The 20,703-nt window shown below is 44.1% G+C and overlaps 1 protein-coding gene across 1 annotated transcript in view; it reads left to right on the top strand.

Moving 5' to 3' along the window:
• POLR1A (RNA polymerase I subunit A) overlaps window positions 1-4,814 on the top strand; it is a 30,086-nt gene extending 25,272 nt beyond the window's left edge. Inside the window, exons 32-34 of the mRNA XM_031588220.2 lie at window positions 288-405; window positions 1,575-1,739; window positions 4,490-4,814. Of these exons, the coding sequence (XP_031444080.2) occupies window positions 288-405; window positions 1,575-1,739; window positions 4,490-4,590 (384 nt within the window). The 3' untranslated portion in view covers window positions 4,591-4,814. The remainder of the gene's footprint in view (window positions 1-287; window positions 406-1,574; window positions 1,740-4,489) is intronic.
• The last annotated feature ends 15,889 nt before the right edge of the window (window positions 4,815-20,703 follow it).

Genomic DNA, 20,703 nt, shown 5'->3' with positions numbered 1-20,703 from the left:
GTTGGTTCGTTTGTTTTCTAAATTAGGCTCTTTTTTTTTTTTTTTTCATCTCTTCTGAATTTTGATTCTGATATTACTGTATAAAGATTAAACAAATCTCTAGAGTCACCTGTATCTGTAATTAGCTGTGAGGTACTGCCTTGCTGTTGTGCAGCTGTTGGTGTTCACTTAATGGAAGGTGAAAGGGGGGGAAGAAAGTTATTTTAGCTTACTGAGCTTAGCTGAAGTTATTTGGAAAAATAAAGCTACTGTTGTCCTAATTTATATCTGTGCTTTTTTGCTTTCAGATTTTGGACCTGAACAGACTTTATTCCAATGATATTCATGCCATGGCTAAGAATTATGGTATTGAGTCTGCCCTGAGGGTCCTTATAAAGGAAATAAAAGATGTATTTGCTGTCTATGGTAGGATTTCTTTCTATCATTGAAGATGGTCTTTATTATCATTAAGATGGTAACTGTGAGCAAAGTGGCTGTTTTTATGTCTTAGCATAATTAAAAATCATATTTTAAATCATGTTGTCATAATTTTGGTCACTGTACTGTATTCTGGGAAGAATTTGTTGGTTAACTTCTGTTTAATCCTAGTAGAAAAATCACTAGACAAGGTTATATTTATCCATGTGTCAGATTTTTCTTTTATACTGTATGAATTTTGCAAGTTGGAAAGTCCACAGGAATTAATTATTAACATCTGAGGAACATTAACTACGTGCAGAGTGGCCCTGAGAATTGGATTTAATCTTGCCTCACTTTAGCTCTTTAATGATAAGAGTTCAGGCTCCCTTTATAGTTCAGTTTGTATCTTCCTAAAATAGCTGTGCTGCCTTGACTGAAGGTTCTTTCCTTTGCACTGCTGAGAGAATCCAGATAGCTAGCTTGGGGAAGATGCTTGATGGGCAGCCTGCTCTAGTGAATGGTTTAGGGCTTGGCAACCTTGCCTGTGGCAGGAGGGTTGGAACTAACTGATCTTTGAGACCCCTTCCAAACCTAGCCATCCTATGATTCCATTCTATGTCTGTATACAGTGGGAATTTTAGCAACTGGTTTTGTAAAAACAGATTTACCAGCTGGCAATCCAGAAAGCCTTCCAGTTGTTAAGTTCTCCTAGGTAGGTGTTAGCAGAGCACTTAATGATTTCCCATCAAGTAATTGCTGTTTTATTTGAGCCTAAGTAAGGTTTTCTATGGATGCCTAACATGATACACAGAAAATATCAGAATCTTTCTGCCTCCATTGCCTGGCTAATATAGGCCATGGGGTGAGGGCACAGAGATCTGTCCCATCACTAGTAAATGGGTGCATGTAGGCAAAGATGATGGAGATCTCACTGTTGTTTTACAGCACTCTTGATGTTCTAGTTTCCTGGTTTATATTATGGTGAGGAATGCCCATCTTGGATGCGTCAGGGGAGCAGCTATGCCAGCTGCATACAAAGAAGTGCAACAGCCAGAAGAATGTGAATAAAGATGTATTTTCCACATTGAGTAGGCTCAGAGGTTTAATTTAGATCAGATTTCTTTCTTTAGTAAGAAAACTTTGAGTGCTCTGATTGCTCTTTCCTGTGTTCTTAGGCATTGTGGTAGACCCTCGGCACCTCTCGCTTGTGGCAGACTACATGTGTTTTGAAGGAGTTTATAAACCCATGAATCGCTTTGGAATCCAGTCCAGTTCCTCCCCTCTGCAACAGATGACATTTGAAACCAGTTACAAATTCCTGAAGGAAGCAACGATGATGGGTAAATGGCTTAGTTTGAACTGTCTTGCTGCAGGATTTCATGTGTGCTTTGTTTGCATTGGAGCTTTCCTCTATTTTGAGTAATGCGTAATTGCATTAGAAAAGAATGCCAGAGGCTAAAAGTTTAATTAAGTCCAAACGTTCCAGACATTTTTAATAAAATTCTGCCAGCTTAAATGAAGTCAGATCCCACATGTAGTTTGTGGGGTCTGTGATTCCTGTCTTTAAGAATTAGGTAGGCTTTTTAATAACAAACCTTAAGATCATTAAGATTTGTTCTAATGAGGCCTTATAACAGACCTTTAAATCTGCCTTTTTCTGTCTTCACTTACACCATTAGCATTGTCATCTCTGCTTGGTTTTCATGTCCCTATTGTAACTCCTGCATTTTCTCCTTGCCATTCAGAACTTCACTGTAAGAACAGTCGTCTTGGTTGTTACTTTGATTCTGTTGCTCTTTTCTTCTGCTTTTAGAACTACTTTCTTTTGGTTCTTTGATGTTCGTTTTCCTCAAACACAGACAAAGGGTCAGATTAATTTGCTTAATGATGGGTTTCTGCTGCCATTTGAGAAGACCTGTGTACCCTTCAGTGGCCTCTGTGCTGCTCTGGAAGTTGTGCAGAACTTTTAGCCTCATCTGCCTAACCATATCTCTGCATGGATCATTGAGGGCATTTGAAGTGGCAGATGCCCTCTATATGCAGTAGTCCTATCCAAAACACATGACACTTTAAGTCTGTCACTGGACAGTCTGGTATCATGTTTTGGATACTAATTACATCTCCCTTTTGAAAGTACTCTTAGTTTTTATCACTTGCTAGTTTGATTGCTCCTCCTTGAATGCTCCTGTGCCACCTGCATTACCTAATGCAAAAGGGAAAAGCTGTCATCGTGGCCTCTTTATCTAGTGTCTTCAACAGCATGGCACTAGTGTCAGAGAGAGAGACTTCTGCCACTGAACTTCTGTCTCTTAGTGCTGTTTTGCACCCTGTCTGGGAAAATAATGAGGATTTTACTGAATAGTATAGTTACAATTAACTTGTAATTCATCTGAACATCAGAAAAAATGTAAATTCAGGGTAAAAATGAATAAAGGAGGATGCTTCTTGTACCCAGAGGAAGCAACTATACATTATGTCACATGTTGGCATATAAATAAATAAAATTTTTGCCACAGAATCAGAGAATGGCCCGGGTTGCAAGGGACCTCAAGGATCATGAATCTCCAACACCCCTGCCACATGCAAGGCCACCAACCTTCACATTTAACACTGGACCAGGCTGCCCAGGGCCCCATCCAGTCTGGCCTTGGACACCTCTGCAAATAAAGACATGAAGTGCATGCTAACAGAAGGGCATGGTGAATTTGTAGGAAAGTCAAGCTGACTACAGGCAGGGATGTATTTACTTCACTAAGATGGAAACCAAATGGAAACCAAAATCCTAATGTGGATTACAACAGTCTGGATCTAATTTGTTTTAATGCAAGTGACAACTTGACTGTACATTGAAACAGACACTGTGCCCATGTATGGCCTGAATCAATGAGAAAGGATAGAAAGAAGCACAGGGGACAGCTAGCACAGCAGGGAAATGCTGTCGGAGTGCAGGTGTGACCCAATGGGCTGTTGGTCAGGAAGATTTGGTGTGGAGAGAGCACATCTGCATCAGAAGTGGGATCCTTTTGGCTGTTTGCTCAAAGAATAACTCTTTGTTAACATCACGTGAGCAAACAGGATGGTTCTGACTTTGACCTAACAAAGAACCTTTTTTTTCCCCTCTCTCTCTCTTTCTTCAGTTGACACACATTTAGGAGCAGCTATTTACTTGTACAGCTGAAGCTGAGATCAGAGCAGCACGTGCCATAAATTGTTATGATGCAGCACCTTCCCCACCATCCTCTGTTTAGTAGAAAGTTCAGTTCCTTTTGCTTAGTGGAATAAGTAAACACCAACTTATCAAAGCTTTAACAGTTTTACTTCCAATCTTACAGCATGCTTTAATTATTTTATATATATATATATATATATATATACACACACACACACACACACACGTATATCCAGCTTACTGATATTTAGGATGAATGAAAACCAGTCTGGTTGCTTATAAAAACAGTGAAAGCAAAACACCCTCAGCCTGACTTGTCAAGTGGAGAGTTTCCAAATTTCTATGACAGTATCTCGCTACAGTGAGCAACCACAAAATCAAAGGAATTTAAGGAATGTTGCTCTCCAGTCAAAAGTTCTCTTCGAATCTTGCCAGAAGGATTTAAAATCCACATCAAAAGGATTCACTCTAACAAAGAAAAAAGACTCCATAGGAGAAAAGCAGGAATGAAAGCAAAATCTTTTTGGTTTTGTCTCACTGGTGCATTTTTTTTTTTTTTTAGCAATTAATTTAATCAGCAAAATGTGTTGAGTGGAAGGTCAGATCTGTGTGCTCTTGGAATTCAGAATGTGTTATCTTTTCATACTGAGTGGGGGAGAATTGGGAAATGTGTGGCCCTGTTCTCTACTTGCACATGAAGACTCAAAAGAGCAAATAGCTGTTATAGGAAAAGTGGGAAGAGCTTTCAAGTTCCACTGTAGGAATATAAAGTCAGTCTCAACAGTAGGTGGCAATGCCTTTCTGAAGCTGGGGGTCTGAGCCAGACCAAGTTGTTGCATGTAAAACAGAATGCTTTCTTTCAGCACTGATGTTGGAGAAGCCTTTGGGAACATACTAACCTGACTTCTAACTCTGTTGTAGGTGCCTATGATGAACTGAGATCCCCTTCTGCATGCCTGGTGCTTGGAAAAGTTGTTAAAGGAGGGACTGGTTTGTTTGACCTCAAGCAACCCCTTACATAGTGTTTTGCCTGTAATGTAAGGATTCTGATATGTTCATCATAAGAAGTATTTGTATGTATATGCTCTACAGCTGTGCCTCCAGTATCTGTAATGAGCACACATGTGCTGTGTCTCTGGTCATCTTTCCTGTGCCAGCAGATGTATTAACTTGGATACCTGATGAGCCTAATTTCTTTAATGAGACTGTTTGCACCTATAGGAGCAAAAGAAATGTTTCCAAAGAACCATTTACTCACTGTTCTATTTTTTTTTATTATTATTTTTTACATAGAAAGAAATAAAATGGAGGAGACCATCTGGGTCTCACAAAGACAGAAATCAAAGTAGAATCTGTTTACGGGGCCTGAATCTTGCAGGGCAGAATGCTGGGTGGGTAGTGGCAGTTGCCACATGGTTGTTGCACTGTTAGTACAATCTTTCATCAGCCAAAGATGTGAATACTGAAAATTCTCTAGGCATCTTCCACTGTCTGCATGTGAAACAGTTCCTGACACAGTGAGAAACCTGATACCTGATAAAGGTTTTTTGTTCATAAGTGGCAGCATGAGCTGCTGTACAAAACAGTCCCAGAAAAGTTATTAATAGAGGTTTTTAAACTATTTCTGCTTTATATTTTGTATCAAAAAGAGTAATTAATAAAGGATGGGGCAGAGAAGTGTTAGGAACACCCTGTTATGTGACTGTATTACTGAGGAAATTCTGTCATGCTCTCAACAGCCATCACACTGCTGGCTGTTAAACAGACAATCTCTTTGTGAATCAGACTTTTTTTGATACATTTTTAATCAGAATGAGATGCATGTAAGTTGTTACCATTCTCAGTGTTTGCTCACTACTGTATAGGCACATTTTCTGCCTGATTTCAACCCTCTGCCCTGCTCTGTGGTGCCCTTAAGCCAGCTGGGGAGCTCCTGCTTGCAGCAGAGCTGCACTGAAGGGATTAGATCAGACACTGGGAAACACTGGTTTACGCTTGAGAAAGAGTCTTTGTGGATTATCTCCATGCATCAGACCCTTTAAAACTGTGTGTCAAATGCACTGCAAATTTTGTTGAAGCTTAACAAATGCATTATACCAGCAGCTCTCTAGTTTCACTCTGCAGATATTTTTTATAAAGGATTTCCTTTCCAATCTTAACACCTGCCATGCATTTTTCATAAACATGTCCTTCTGTGAACAGCCAGGATATAATTAGTTGGACAGAGCTTTGTAAATGGTTAGATGGGAAAGAGCAAATGGGGTAATGAGTCTTAATTTCAGATTGCAGTCTGTACTGTTACAGACTGCTTGCAGAGAAGGATCTGTAAGTATTGCTTGTTGTCCTTCAGCGAACAGCACACAGTTGTGTGTCTCTTGGTCCCTGCAGAATCAGCTTTGCAGGAAGCAGTGGTGAGTTGAGCAGGCAGGGAGGCATGCTAGCAAGCTGTCTGATGCTGGTGGGTCTTTAAACAGAGCCTTTGGAAAATCCTGCTCTGGCTGTGGCCATATGAACCAAACTTCCCTTTCCGTTTCAAGTTGTCTTTAAAATTTAGACAGCAGGCCAGCATTGGAAAAATGATTCTCATCTGCACTGTAGTAAGTGAGGCTGTAGGTAAGCTACTAGAATTATAGTTTAGATTCTAAGTCGTATCTGCTTAGAAAACCAAAGGAGGTGGTTGTTCCTGTCCATGGACAGAAGGGAGAGGGAGTGAGTATGGCAGGGCCACAGCTGTCTGTGGAAGTGGAGAAGTGTATGTGTTTGGCTTATGAATGGGGTTAGTTTACACTGCGATTCTTCATGCTCTATAGCATGAGGGCAGCTGAAGTAGCAATTGCTGTTAATCCTTAGTGTGAGCATGCTGCCTAGGGATTCAGCTGCACTTTCTTCAAAGAGGAGTTCCAATTTGCTTAAAATTCATGTGCATGGAGAAGAGGAGAGGTAGAAGAAAAGTCCTACAGGACTTCTGTTTCTGTCCGTGTGACGGGCAGCTCTTGTGCAGCTGGACCTTGAATGACTGACTTGGTCTTGCTCCGTGCAACAGTTATATACAGCTCTTTTTGAGGATGTGATCTTCCTGCCCTCCAACTCAGCCATGGTAAAGTATGGGGACAGTTTTATGGGCCCCAAACTGTTAGCAGTAAGTGTGATTATCATAGAGGAAACCATGACCGAAAGCCAGGAGAATGGCTAGAAAGCTGTGCTGGAGCTTTTGCAATGAGAATTGAGCATTGTAAATACTTAAATAACAAGAATTCATAACAACCTTCTCCCTCCCCAGATGTCTTACTATTCTGAATCAGAATCTGGTGTAATTATTATTTTTTAAGTTACTTCTCTCTTAGTTCTCTCTGGTGGCAGATCAAGCTCAATCAATATGCGTTTCTTCACTACTTCAGATACACGAAGAGTTCTCAGTGCCATCAGTGACTGTTTTCCACAGGATCAGCTGAATGCACACTATTTACACATCTTTCTTCCAGTGTCTTTGACGATGTAATTTTGACAGTCATCAAAAATAATGCAAAACTCGTACTGAACAGTCAAACCTTGTGGCAATTCCTATAGTTTTTCCATATATGTTGCATTTCAATCTGTGGAAATCATGCAGCTCTGCCATTAGCTGATCTCTTCTTCCCTCAGAACCATCCATTCTTTTAATTATGTGCTGCACAGTACGGTGCTGAGGTGCCTTAATGCTGTGAAAAACCAAGGAGAGAAGAAAAAGTAGCTTCCAAAATTGCTTTTTCAGCAGGTGTTCTGTTCATGAATAATGCTGTATGATGTCTCTGAAATGCTGAAGGTTTGAGGCTTGACAGAAAGTTCCCTCCAGGATTGGGTTGGTTAGTATATGCAAGTAGGACAGCTGGGGGAGGAGGCTGCAATAAATGTAAAATACTTAAAGCTGTAGTAGAAGGAACTTCCAGTAACAGAGCCAGAAAGGAAGGCAGCAGTGCTCAGAACTCTTGGACATCTGGTCATGCTTGCTTTGGTGGTGCATCTTTGTTGTGTACCAACCCACTGTTTCAGATTTGTTACCGGAAGATATGGATAACAAATTACCATTGTGCTGGAAATGGCAAATCAGTTACTTTTATTTGTACAATTGGAATTTATTTGTATAATTGGGAAGTGAACTACGTTTATGCTTACTAAGTAATCATCAAAGGTTTAGTCTTGGCAATAAACCATTAAAAAAATCCCCCATCAGGCAACAAAAATGGATACAAATAGCAATCAATGCTTTTTTCATCTCAAAAGTGAGGTTGAATGTTAGAAGACAAGTAGCAAAAAACTGACCAGATCTTGGTTCACATGTTGTTGTGCTCGTGTTGTTGCCACTGCTTGGTTACTGACATGCACAGTTTGTTAGTAAAAGGTCTTTAATCATTCAGAAGCTTTCTGGACAGACCACTTGAAGCTTGCCAGTAAATACTGGAATTTGGAAGCTAATCCTTAGCTCATCTGCTGAGGATTTTGGCAAGTACACAGACTTGTGACACCTCAGGGACACTTCACACAAGGTCAGATTGTGGTGATGGGGCCGTGCTCTTGGCTCCAGCTGCTCCAGCTGGCTGCAGGCAGAGCAATCCAAAGCAAAACCTCTCTTTGCGATGAGGTCAAGCTGGAGAACTTGTTAACATCGCTCATAAAACTGAGATGTGAGAAGTGTTTTGAAGGTTTCAGTGTTAAACATGGCAAGGTTGGCCTTTCCCTTGCAGTTTACATAGCATGCTGAGTAGAATCATAGAATCATAGAATGGCCTGGGTTGAAAAGGACCACAATGATCATCTACTTCCAACCCCCTGCTGTGTGCAGGTCGCCAACCACCAGACCAGGCTGCCCAGAGCCACATCCAGCCTGGCCTTCAATGCCTCCAGGGATGGGGCATCCACAGCCTCCTTGGGCAACCTGTTCCAGTGCCTCACCACCCTCTGTGTGAAAAACTTCCTCCTAATATCTAACCTAAACTTCCACTTTCTCAGTTTAAAACCATTCCTCCTTGTCTTATCACTATCCACACACATAAAGAGTCATACCCCATGGAGATGCATGTTTATATGTAGCATGATGGTTCCTCACCCTAAGGACCTCTGCTGACCTTGTGGGAGGTGCCTCTGCCCTTGGCAAGGGGCTTGGAATCAGACGATGAACCCTAAGGTCCTGTCCAGCCCAAACCATTCTATGGTTCTAAGACTCCTGAGGCTTTTTGGTTTTTAGGTAATTGCATGTAGCTGAGAAAGTGGAGGTGAATCCTGCGTGGTTGTATCTAGGAGGTTGATGCTGAGAGCAGTTGCTGAGGATGCAGAGGGTTGGTTATGGCTCTGGGTGGTGTCCCATGGGGCTTCACTCCATCTCTTGAGCACCCAAACAGCCTGAGGCCTGGCGTGGGACAGGGAAACTGAAGACTTCCTGCTCTGAAGCTCTCTGCTGCTGCTGTTTGTAGAGATAAGCGAGGGATGAGCTAGCTCCCTGTTCCCAGGGGAAGATAAGGAAAATGTGGCCATATGCTCCCATGGGCTTTCTTGGAAGACAGAGAGAACTTTTTCCTAACATTTGTGCAGCCTCATCCAGAACAACGGAGAGAAATCTGACTTCAAAACAAGATTACAGCTGTGTTGGTTTTCTTCAGGGTTTAAAAGCATTCCTGTGAAGGATGAGTGTCTGAAGTCTCTTGGGTTAATAGAAGGTTGCTGATGCCCTGTGCTATGGATGGATGCTGTAACCCCGAAGACCCCAGCTGCTCCACCTTTGCCTTTCTGTGTTGTTCCCAGTTGTACTGGAGTGGAGTTGTACTGGTTTGGTGACACCTGGAGGCCCGAGGCTGCTCCTGGTGGGGGCTGGGCAGTGATGGAGCAGCACCCATTGTAGGATCTTCTTTTGGACCTCCGGGAACCGCCAGGATGTGTATCTGAACAAAGGAGCCATGCCAGCAGAGCAAGCTCGAAATCCTGCTCCTGCACCCGTCACTACAAGTGTCCCAGAGCCAGGATTAAGCAAGCTGCTTGTTAATGATGCTTTGCAGTCTTCTGGCTTGGATCCCTCAAGAGTAGACTGTCCAATTGCCCTGGAAAACTTCAGATTTGATGGCAGAGCCAGTGAGCACTCAGGGCTGCTCCTGTCTTTGTGGGAGCATCCTGCTATCCTGCTGGGGGAATAGAACTGCCCCCCGGCCCTGCTGCATTGCGCTGGGCTTTTGGTTGTGTCCTGGAGACCTGCCTGGTGCTACAGCGAGAGTAACGAGTGATCAAGAAGTACCAGCGGAACATTAATGCAAACTGCAATAAATACGGAGATGCATTATTAATGGGGCATTAAAACTGAAAGGGCAAGTAGAGCAAATCATGTGCTGACAGCACAGCTCTGCAGAAAACTCCCAGGGCGGTGTGTTGGAAAGAATCAAGTTTCTGTAAAACACTCCAACACAGGCTGGTTCTGCTTTCCGTTATGCTGTGTTTCTTCTGCATGGGTGCCTGCCTTGTTTCTGGAAGATCATAGAATGGCCTGAAAAGGACCACAATGATCATCTGGTTTCAACCCTCCCTGCTATGTGCAGAGTCGCCAACCACCAGACCAGGCTGCCCAGAGCCACATCCAGCCTTGAAGATGAAGAATTTTAGAGAAGTGCTCTGGCCCCACCAGCCTTGTGAGTGTAAGTTAGTTGTATGGGGCTGTACATGGCTGTACTTCATGGCTATTTAATTTTGGACAGAGCTGCAGACCTGAATTTTGATGGGAAGGCAGCTGGATCTGAATTCCTGCTGGTACCAAGCTGAGTGTGGGAGGCGTGGGACTGGACATGAGCTCTCCTCTTGCCTTTTACCTTTGTGCTGCATCTGGTGCCAAGGGAGGGTAGATAGCCAGGAGTGCCCATTCATCTCCTCCTAGCTCAAAGGTGTCAGGGAGAAAGTCCAAACCACTGAGGTCAGAGCAGATGGGGGTAAACTGACTTTTGCTACATAATTTCACAGCTTCTGCCTTGAGAAATGACCCACCCAGGCTGCTGTCAGCTCTTCCAAGAGCTGATGGGACCCAGCAGGGTGTGAGCTCAGAAATACTTCTTATTCCGTGCAGGTCCCTGTGCTTCCTTTGCTGTTGCACTGCTCCCAGAGGAAATGCTGTGGCTCTTCCTGTTGCCCTGCCCGGGGGATAGGGACAGTGAGCAAATGCAAAGCTGACAGCTGAAGTCATCGTCCTGTAACCCTTTGGGTGAGCTCTTCTCTATCGCTTGGCATGGGATGAATGCAGGACCGAAGCTCATGCAGCAGCTCTCGTGTTTTGCCTCATGGTTTGGGGTCAGGCCAGGGCTCTGGTTGGAAGAGTGTTGCTGAAGCAGCTGTTTTAAGATGCTGATGCCTCTGCTTCTCCACCCACCAGGCTCTATTTTGGCTCAGTTACCTCGGGTACAGCAAGCATGTGAGCTCGCTGTCTGAGCTGCTCATCTTCATTCATCCGGGAGCCCTCATGCCCGTGGGAATGCTCCAAATCCATTCTGATGCCAAACCAGCAACCAGGCCTCTGGCTGAGATCTGGAGAGCTCCAGCTCTTGCCTGTGAACTTAATAGGCCATGCTAAAAGCGTGGGGCAGAGCCTTTCCCTCTGCTTCTCCCTTGACCCTCGAGGTCTCATTGACCCAAATCATCTCCCCTGAAATCCTTGCTGAGCTGTGCAGCTAGGAAAAAGTGCATGGAAATGCAGTTGTTCCAGGGAAAAACGTTACTAAGCAAAGCTTTCTTCCACATGGGGAACTGAGGATGCAGTTGGATTTGGACTCCTGCACGTTACATAAAATCAGGCTTTATAGATGGGAAAGCTGAAATGAGAGGAATGCAGCTGTTTTGAAGGGTCAGCTTTACTTGGGCTCTTTGGGTCACTACAACAACAACAACAAAAAACCCTCAAACACAAACAAACCCCAGAGCCAGACATCAGTGTTCCCAATGCAACAACACCAGGCATCTTGTTTACTGTCAGCCAAAAGATTTCGTTTGATCCTCAGCGCAGGGGAGGTGCTTAAAAAAAAAACCCTCACCATTTTGGAAATGGTCTTACATATGAAAAGGTTTGTGCTGGAATGAAATAAAAACAGCAGCCACTTTTTCAACATTCTCAGTTCTCTTTGATATATATATTTATATAATTGTTTTCCCTAGAATTATTTTCTAAATCCAGCTTCAGTCTGTGGAGGAGTGCTGGGGATATGAGAGGGTTTATTTACTGCCTAATAAATCATCTGGAAAACATCCGCATACAATTAAATAAGGAAAACTTGTGACGGCTGTACGCTCCCAGGGCTTGAGTCACTTTGAAAAAGAGAGCTTGCCCTTCTGTCCCTCCTGGAAAACTGATAACAAAGCATTTTTGAAGTAATGGGTCAGAAATCCCCTTGCTAGAGTCAAAAGCCACTTCAGTTATTGCAGGATATTTGCAGAAGGGATTGTTTCAGGAAGTCACAGTCTCATCTTGCACCAGCAGGGATGGGCTCTGAGCTCACCCTTCTCAACGGGGACTGTGATATTTTTCACACTTGAGTATCACATATAGGAGTCACAGAATATCCCAGCTGGAAGGGACCCACAGAGATCTTAGAATTGGTTGTGTTGGAAGGGACCTGTAAAGGCCATCTGGCAATCCCCTGCAATGAGCAGGGACACCTACAGCTCCATCAGGTGCTCAGAGCCCCATCCAGCCTGACCTTGAGTGTCTCCAAGGACGGGACATCCACCACCTCTCTGGGCAACCTGTGGCAGTGCCTCAATACTCTTACTGTAAAGAACTTTTTCCTTATATCCAGTCTAAATCTCCCCTTTTTTTAGTTAGAAACCATTTCCCCTTGTCTTATCACAACAGACCCTCCTAAAGAGCCTGTCTTTCTCCTAGCTCCCATTCAGACACTGAAACATTCTACGTCTGTCATCCCCAATGCATCAGCTCTGTAGCGCGGCTCTGGTTTCCTAGCAAGATCTCACCCAGAGCTCTTAGAAATGGGGTTATCAGACCTCATGTAATTGAGACTGGTATTAATTTAGGTGGGAGGATGTCAGATGCTGTATTACAGTGGCTGTTGGAGACAACAGGCCAAGAAACATGGATGGATCTGCTGAGTTAAACACTGGGAGTAAAAAGGAGGGGAAAGGAGAAGCGATATCCTGGCACTCCCATTAGAGCTGGTTTTAGTATCTCTAATGGGGGGTGAAGGTTACTCTCTCACTGCCAGGCTTTTTTCCACCGTGTCAGAAAAAAATGCACTGCAATTGACCCTTCCATGCACCGGGGAAGAAAATGTCTTCTTAAGTATGCCTGTGTGCAGTGACAGATGTGTGCCAGCCAAAGGGTGGTTACCTCTGTGTGCAGTCCGAAAACATGACAAAGGGCTGCGCTGGGTGACACCATGGTGACTCTTAGCCGCTGTTTCTGGGTGGTGATTTGCATCACATTTGTGTTTGGGGTTTTTTTTGGCTCAGTAGCAGCAGTGTCACTACAAATGAAATGCTGTTTTCTCACTACAGCGTTCAGCAGCTGCTCCTGGTTAGCTGGAGAGCAGAGCGCCTCCGGTTCCACTCTGGCTTTGCTATGGGCTGCTGCGAGGCAATGAAGCAGGAGCAGCTCCAAGCAGCCCAGACGCAGTGCAAGGAGAAGCTGTGTGTTCAGAGCAAATGTCTGTAACGCTCATAAGACCTGGGCTCTGTTCCCAGCTCAAACACAGATGTCTCATGTGATCTCAGACAAATCACATCCCTTCTCATGCACGGGAGGGAGATGCAGATGATCCTTTAATGCTTTGCAGCACGCTCTAAGACTTGCTGGCAGAAGATGGTGCTCCTATGTAAGGGCTCACGAGCCTGCTTCCTGACTGCATGTGGCGTCCGTCTCTGCCTCGGTTCTGGTCACTCCAAAGACACAACACACTGTTCTGGTTGAACTGAGAGCCCTGCGAAGAGCTGGCTGGCACTTTTGAGTCAGCACTCATTTTAGCACCCTGCAAACCACAGTCATCCTTTGTTTTGCTCAGCTTGGCAAGAAAAGAATTACGGCTGGGATGAGCCTGTCCAAACGGTGCTTATTATATTGTCCTATTAAGACAGACGAGGCTATAAGCATTTCTGTCTTTTTCTTGCACAAGTCCTCTGCTGTGCTGGTCCAAGGAAGAGGGAACATTTCCTAGCACAGAAGCTCTTTCTCCAGCTGTAAACACCATCTGTGCTTTTAGTGTGAGGGTTCCCGGTTCTCTTCCTGCCTTCTGGCCACTGGGAATTGTCACAGTTCAGACATGGTGGACCTAAGGAGAATCTGGAGCACACCAAACCATTGCCCCTGCCTCTTGGCAGCTTGCAATTCCCATTTAATTTGAGGCACACAAGCCCTGAAGTTGTGTGATGCTATTTCTGCAAACCTTGATGGCGTGGAGGAGAACTCAGGCATGTTTGCGGCAGTCCATGCTTTAACATCCCTCATACTTCATTCCCCTCCTGCTCTGTTCTGACTGACAGGAAGAATGGTGTGTTTGGGAAGCCAGCAGTCCATCTGAATGCGGTTTCCATCTGCCAGATAATCCCCCTTCCAGGAGTTAGAGGTGTGATGATGCACTGAAGAGGTTTAATCCAATTCCCAGACATCAATTACACTTAGTCTCATTAGTGCTTTACAGGCAATTACTCCTTACGCTAAACCTTTCAAAAGACAAAATACCCAGGAAGCTACCAAGTCCTCTTGGGAAAGGAGCAGAGGAATATTTTTAGGTTTCATCAGGCACTGGTGTGGATTGCTGGCAGACTGACCAGAGCTATCCATACACGTACCATCGCTTACAGCTGGGCTGCTGCCACGTTGCAAGATGTGGCCTTGATGAATTCTCTGGTTTTTTTACTCAGTTTCAGCTGGCGATTCCAGTGCAGGATCCCAACCCAATAGCAAAAAGTCCCTGTGGGATGCAAACTGCAAGCATGTGTGTGCAGTGCACATGGGTGCTGATGGAACAGGGGATACCCAGAAACAATCTTTCCCAGCACCAGCCTGGGCAATTCCTGAAATAAATCCCACCTGCTCCACCATTGCCAAGATGTTAATTCTTCTCCCCATGCATCCATGGGATGTGGTCTTCCCCAGATCTGTGATTTTTTCATCTTCTAATTGGGATTCACTGGGTTGAATTGTGAACACGTACGTATTTGCCCTGCCTCTTTGATGACACAGCGGAGAATTTGGGTGCAGGTTTGAACCGTGTGGCTTCATCAAACCACAGAGACACGTCAGTTTGTCAGTGTGAAATCACATCTAGACCAAAATGTTTGGGTGACAAAGGAATGGCAGTTTTCTAGATCTGCATCTGGCACTGCAAGGTCTTTGTTTGGTTTTCTGTCTGTGATCATTTCCCTCCTCTCAAGAAGCCACAGCAGTGATAACTATTGTGGATTTATATCATGTGGTGATGGGTGTTTTCTCTCTGAGGTTTGAACGATTGAAAATACTTGAGGAAGTGTCTTGCCGCTATGATTGTACATTGAATATCTGAACTCAGACCATTGGACACAGAAACGAAAGCAAACTCCCTGTGTGTTACTTTCAGAAAATGTCATTGTATTGGGCAGCATCAGGCTGAAGTTATCTGAGATAATTAATACTAAAAATAAGTAAACACCTTTTTTTTTTTTTTAGTAGTAAAGAGCTAGGAACATGGAAAAAATACAGATGAAGGAATGGAAGGAATTGTAGAACCACAGAATGTCTGAGGTTGGAAGGCATTTTAAAGACCACCAAGTTCCAGCCCTCTGCCACAGGCAGGGACACCTTCCATTAGAGCAGGCTGCCCAGGGCCCATCCAACCCAGCCTTGAGCACCTCCAGGGATGGGGCACCCACAGCTCTCTGTGCCAGGGCCTCATGCCCTCATAGTGAACAGTTTCCTAATGGTTACCTCCCAACATGTTCTCTCTGCAAGATTTGGCAGGATATACGTTTTCTTCTTCCACAGGGGAGGAGGTGATGTATCAATTCATCCTTTCAGGAAATACTTCCATGCAAATCGTCTTCCTGGTAACTAAATGAGAAGTATTGCACCCACTGACCCAGTTTTAAACAAACCGTGCAGCTGTAAGCGTGCATGCAGTTATGCATTTGAATACAAACAAATATACCTTAGCCCAGCTAGGAGCGAAGAAGTTAACTGCAGCAATCTCTTTGCAGAATGAGGGTAACAATCCCTGCAAACAACCAGCTTGAGATGCGCCTGCACGGCTGCGTGCCCTGCAGGCTGACAATGTGTGCAGTGAGAGCAGTGGCCGTGTTTGCCACGAGCTTTTGTGAGGCTGTGAATAAGCACTTGGGGAGGCATTCAGACCCATGTCCCCACAGCCCTGCACGTGCAGTTGTGTTTGTACCCAGAAAGGCACATGGACAGAACAAGGCTTTCTTCTGAGACACCAGAGCTGCAGATCTTCTGGCATTGCTGCAAATGGTTAAAAACCAAGAGCCTGGAGAGAGAGAAGACACATCCCAGTGATGCGAAGTGTGATTTATGGAGAGGTTTAAATGCTGCAGACAGGGAGTTTGGCTGAGGGCTGCTGCAGCCACCAAGAGAGGAGAGATAAAAACCCCAAAGAAGTACTTGTTTCCAAATGCTAACTTGGCTGAGAATTCAAAAATACCGCAATTCTGAGTTAAGCAAATTAATTATTGACTATCTATTAGGAAAAAAAGCCTTCTCCAGAGTACCTGCTTTCACCAGTGAAGCACATGCCTGGAAAATGATGCAAAGTTTGATCTGGGAAATGCTGGCTTCCTCTATCAGCATGGCTTCAGCCCTCAACCCTGGAACAAGGCTGGCTTCCAAAGGAAGGATTTCAAGAAAGGTTGCAGTGTCTGGGTCAGGCAGCAGCTGTGGAGAGTCTGATGCTCAAGGGATGGACTCTTCATTCCCCTCCAGGTGTGGGATGAATGGATTCCCATTCCTTTTCCTCACCATTCAGATATATTCTAAGCAGCTTGTTTTATTATAATTGCTTGTAGTGGGCATGCTTATCTGGTTCAGGGCAATACTGACTTCCTTGATACACGACTACAAGGTTTTATAGTTTATAATACTGCTCGTCTGCATTGCCATGGTGACAAGGACCTGCAGTCTCCATGTTGTGATGTACAAAGCAGAAGCCATGCCTGCCCCTCACCCCACCACAAAAAAAAGGGCTGTTGAAGTCCAGAGGGATGTAGAATGCATCATTACACACTTGCAGCTCTCAAGAGCAAATTCCTTCGATAAGAAACTAATCCTTGCATTATAGGCATGAGAGATGCATCTCCTCTCACTCAGCCAAATGCCAGCAAGCTCCTGAGAAGAAGAACCCAAGGGTTTTAAAGTCCAGCAGTGGAGTGAAAATTCATTCTGGTGCAAACTGAGGTTGTTTCAGAATTTTCTTTTTTTTTTCAGTACAGGCTGATATTGCTGGATGACATAATGCAAGAACCCCAGAGTTTCTGCCTGGTTGTCCTCCTAGCTTCTCCTTGTTACCTTCACCTCCTTCCCAACAGGCTGAGTCCTACCTATACCTTGTGTCAGAAATTCCATCACTGTAATCAATACTGAGATGGGACAGCTGATCCCCCTCAGTCCTTAAGCTTTATCTTCTATGCCAGGAGTCGGACTCAATAATCCTTGTAGGTCCCTTCCAGCTAGGGATACCTGGTGGTTGCCACCCAGCAGATCAGGCTGCCCATGGCCCCATCCAGTCTGGACTTGAATGCCTCCAGGGATGGAGCACCCATCAATTCTGTGGGCAGCAGTGCCAGCACTAAGTTTCCCCCCTGCACACAGGCATGTTCCAGCAGAGCTGGGCTTACCAAAATGATAAATTTGGCCAGAGAGATCTGATGTCATAAAAAAATGAGGAATTGTTGACTCAATGAATTATTTTGCTCTTTCACCGTATCTAGATTCTCATCTATAATAGCTGAACCAGCCGGGGCAAGTTTTCTAAATTGATTTTAAATTGACCTAATTAAAGCATTAAGAGCACATAATGGAGATGTACTTAACCCAATTTAACCCTTCCTTAAATCAATTACACTAGAATTTAGTAATTTGCAGAGAGAAGCTAACCCAATTTAAGAAAGTTAAGGCAAGTCACACACAGTTGTAGGGCAGGTGTGTACTTCAGGCAAAAGAAATTCCATCTAGTGCAAATCTTCATGTAACCACCCACAACTAACGTCACCCAACAATATATGCTTAATATCAAATCATAAACTGTTTAGGCCAGAAGTGCCAATGACTTCCAGGACATCACAAACCACTACATCTCATTTTGTTCCACCTATACTTCACTCACTTTTGTTCAAGTGAACTAATCATGCTGATCTCCTCTTCCATAGGATCTTGCACGTCTTCTGCCCCTGTCTGTGATCTGATGTGCTCCCATCCCACATGGACACCGTATATGGCCGCCAGTTGAATGATCTGATGAGAATGAGTCTGTGGATGCATGTGATAGATATCTGACATGTCAGGTCGTGCTGAAGAAGCCACTGTGCCCAAGGGAAGAGGTCAGCAGATAGTTTACCACAACATTCCTTTCAGAGAGCGTGTCTTAATCTGAAGGCCTCAGAAGAACACGTGGCCATAGCTGCAAATGTCAGTTGTTTCCTGTTGGAATTAGTCTGGCTTCAGCTCACACTGACTCTTCTGCCTCTTCTGAAGAGCAATTTCATTAGGGTTTTGTTTGTTTTTCGTTTTCCTTTTTTCTATCTGTGAAAGCATGTAAGCTTTTCAAGCACTCTAAGCCATGTTACCATTCATTACTAGTAATTGCAGCTGTTAAAGGGTACAGAAAAACAAAATGATCTGTGTGCAATGGGGAATGAGCAGGACAGAGAGGTGCTTTCCAAACCATTAATACTTGGTTAAAAAGGCACGGAGGGCATTTTCTGAGGGATGGCTATGAGTTTTGGAAAGATCAAGTGCTGTGGAACTCTACCCCTCTGCAAATGGCAGCTCCATCACTCAATTCCTCCTGCTTCCTTTTACAAACTGAATTCTCTTCCAGTTTGTCTCTGTGGGTACTGCCCCTAGGCCCTTTATGTCCTTCCTCCAGCAAAGTATGGTCTTGCTCTCACAGAAAACAGGAAGAGAAACATAAATCCAAGGGAAAAGGAGAAGTGATGAAGCCCTGAACGCAACCAGCACAGATTTACTAGAAGGTGCACAAATGCAACTCCAAGAGTCTGCTGTGATAAAGCAGAAGCAATTAGTGAGGAGCAGATGTGAGATGGCATTGGGCATAGGCAGCCTGCAGGCCAGATAGGCACATATCTTCTACCAGTCTCTATAGGAAAGCATCTGGATGGAAAAATGCAGCTAGCACAAGCCTGCATACCATGTACATGGCAATGAGTCAGTGGGGCAGCAGGTAAAGTATTATGATCCAACAAGCTGAAGCAAGAAACTGGCTGAGATGATAATGCTCATTCCTGTGGCTCTGTTAATTTAGGATATTCTATGATTGCACAATTCTGTGAATGTGATAGACACCAGGCTGGAAGAAGGTGATTTTGGAGACAGAGTGTTGGGAAAGGTTAAGCATCAGCAGCTTCTTTTACAGACTGGGGTGATGAGGATAATTGTTGCTCTATTTTGTTATCAGAAACAGCATCAGGACACTACATGTTAAACAAGGTCATGGTACAGAGAAAACAAGTTCTGAAGTGGTGTTGTTGATTGTGAATGTGACCTGGGGATGCAGAGATGGCAGCGAGATATTCTAGTTGCCAAAATGCAGCTTGGGGATGGGAGATTTAAGGAACAATGATGCAGCAGGAAGAAAAATTACTCAGTGTTCCAGGTCTACAGCCAAAGCAGGGAAGAATAAAGTTAACATTTTCTATCAGAGCTGTGTCCTGCATCAGTTCTACAACAAGACAAACATGGGGAGAAATACTGGTGGTAGTGGATGGTTGGACTGGGTGATCTTGGAGGTCTTTTCCAACCTTGGTAATTCTATGATTCTATGAAATGAAGCAGCCTAAAGACATGCCCGGAAACCTGCTGGGGGCCAGGCTTGTGAGGTGGTCTGGGCATGCCAGCACCAGCCGTGCTGTGCAGGCCTGGAAGCAGTATGATTAATGTAGGAGACATGAACATGGCTACAGAACAAAAGGAGAGCTGCCAAACTGTGAAGAGCAACTAAAATAGCGTCAGGAAGGTGAGATTTCTTGTCTTCATCATATGCTGTAATCTCATACATTCTTCAAGCATTGCCAGAGACTTGAAAGGTGGCCAGACTCAGTAGAAGTTTATGCAAGAGCAAGATTTGCCTTCCTATAGGATTAGTGCTCTATGTGTCCTTTTCCAAGGTCTATCATCTGCCCGAAGGGGATTCTTCCCCTGGTGTATTGATTTTATTTGATTGCCCCATATCTATCTTTTTCCCCATCCCTGGAGGCATTTGGGATGTGTGTGAATGTGGCACTGTTGATGGGACTCTGGAGGTGAGATTGGTGGCTGGACTTGTAGTCCTTTTCCAACACAGATATTTCTACAGATTTAAAATTAAGCATCAGAGATCTCCATATGCCTCCTACTTGCCAAGTCTGAACAAAGTGAACTCTTTATAAAGATAAGGCCAATTCTTGAACTATTTTTACTATTATTTTCAAGTGCTGAGGAGGTGGAAGGGAAACAAACCAGATATCCTGCAGAGCCACCTGACTGCAGGGATGCAGCACCTTGCTCTAACCTTCCTACAGACCAGCATTGAGCTCTCAGCTTTTGTAACCAGAGGGGGGGATGAGCAGGGGATTGTCAACTACATCGGGAGGAGAATGCTTTGCCTTTGACATTGATATAGAAAGTAAATTTAAAATACTGATCATCTGTATTGGATGCTAAATTGGCCTCCTGGCTGAGTCCTGTGGTAGCAGTGTTATTTGAAGTAAAAAGGTGCAGGTGCATAACACTGCTCCTATCACAGTTTGCTACCAGTTGGTTGAAGAAACATCACCCAACAGGATATGGAGTGAAAAAGGAGTTTTTAGTGCATTACTGATGCAAAACAAGCTTAAAATGGGTTTTTGCCTTTTTTTTTTTTTTAAGATATCCTTTGTCTAGTAAATATATATGGTAGATTTACTGCAAAGTAAATTGTACT

The sequence above is a fragment of the Phasianus colchicus genome, chromosome 4 (genome assembly GCF_987193195.1).
Source record: "Phasianus colchicus chromosome 4, bPhaCol1.hap1.1, whole genome shotgun sequence".
NCBI classification, from domain to species: domain Eukaryota; kingdom Metazoa; phylum Chordata; class Aves; order Galliformes; family Phasianidae; genus Phasianus; species Phasianus colchicus.
The sequence above is the reverse complement of the archived record's forward strand: the minus strand, read 5'-3'. Positions and strand labels throughout refer to the sequence as shown.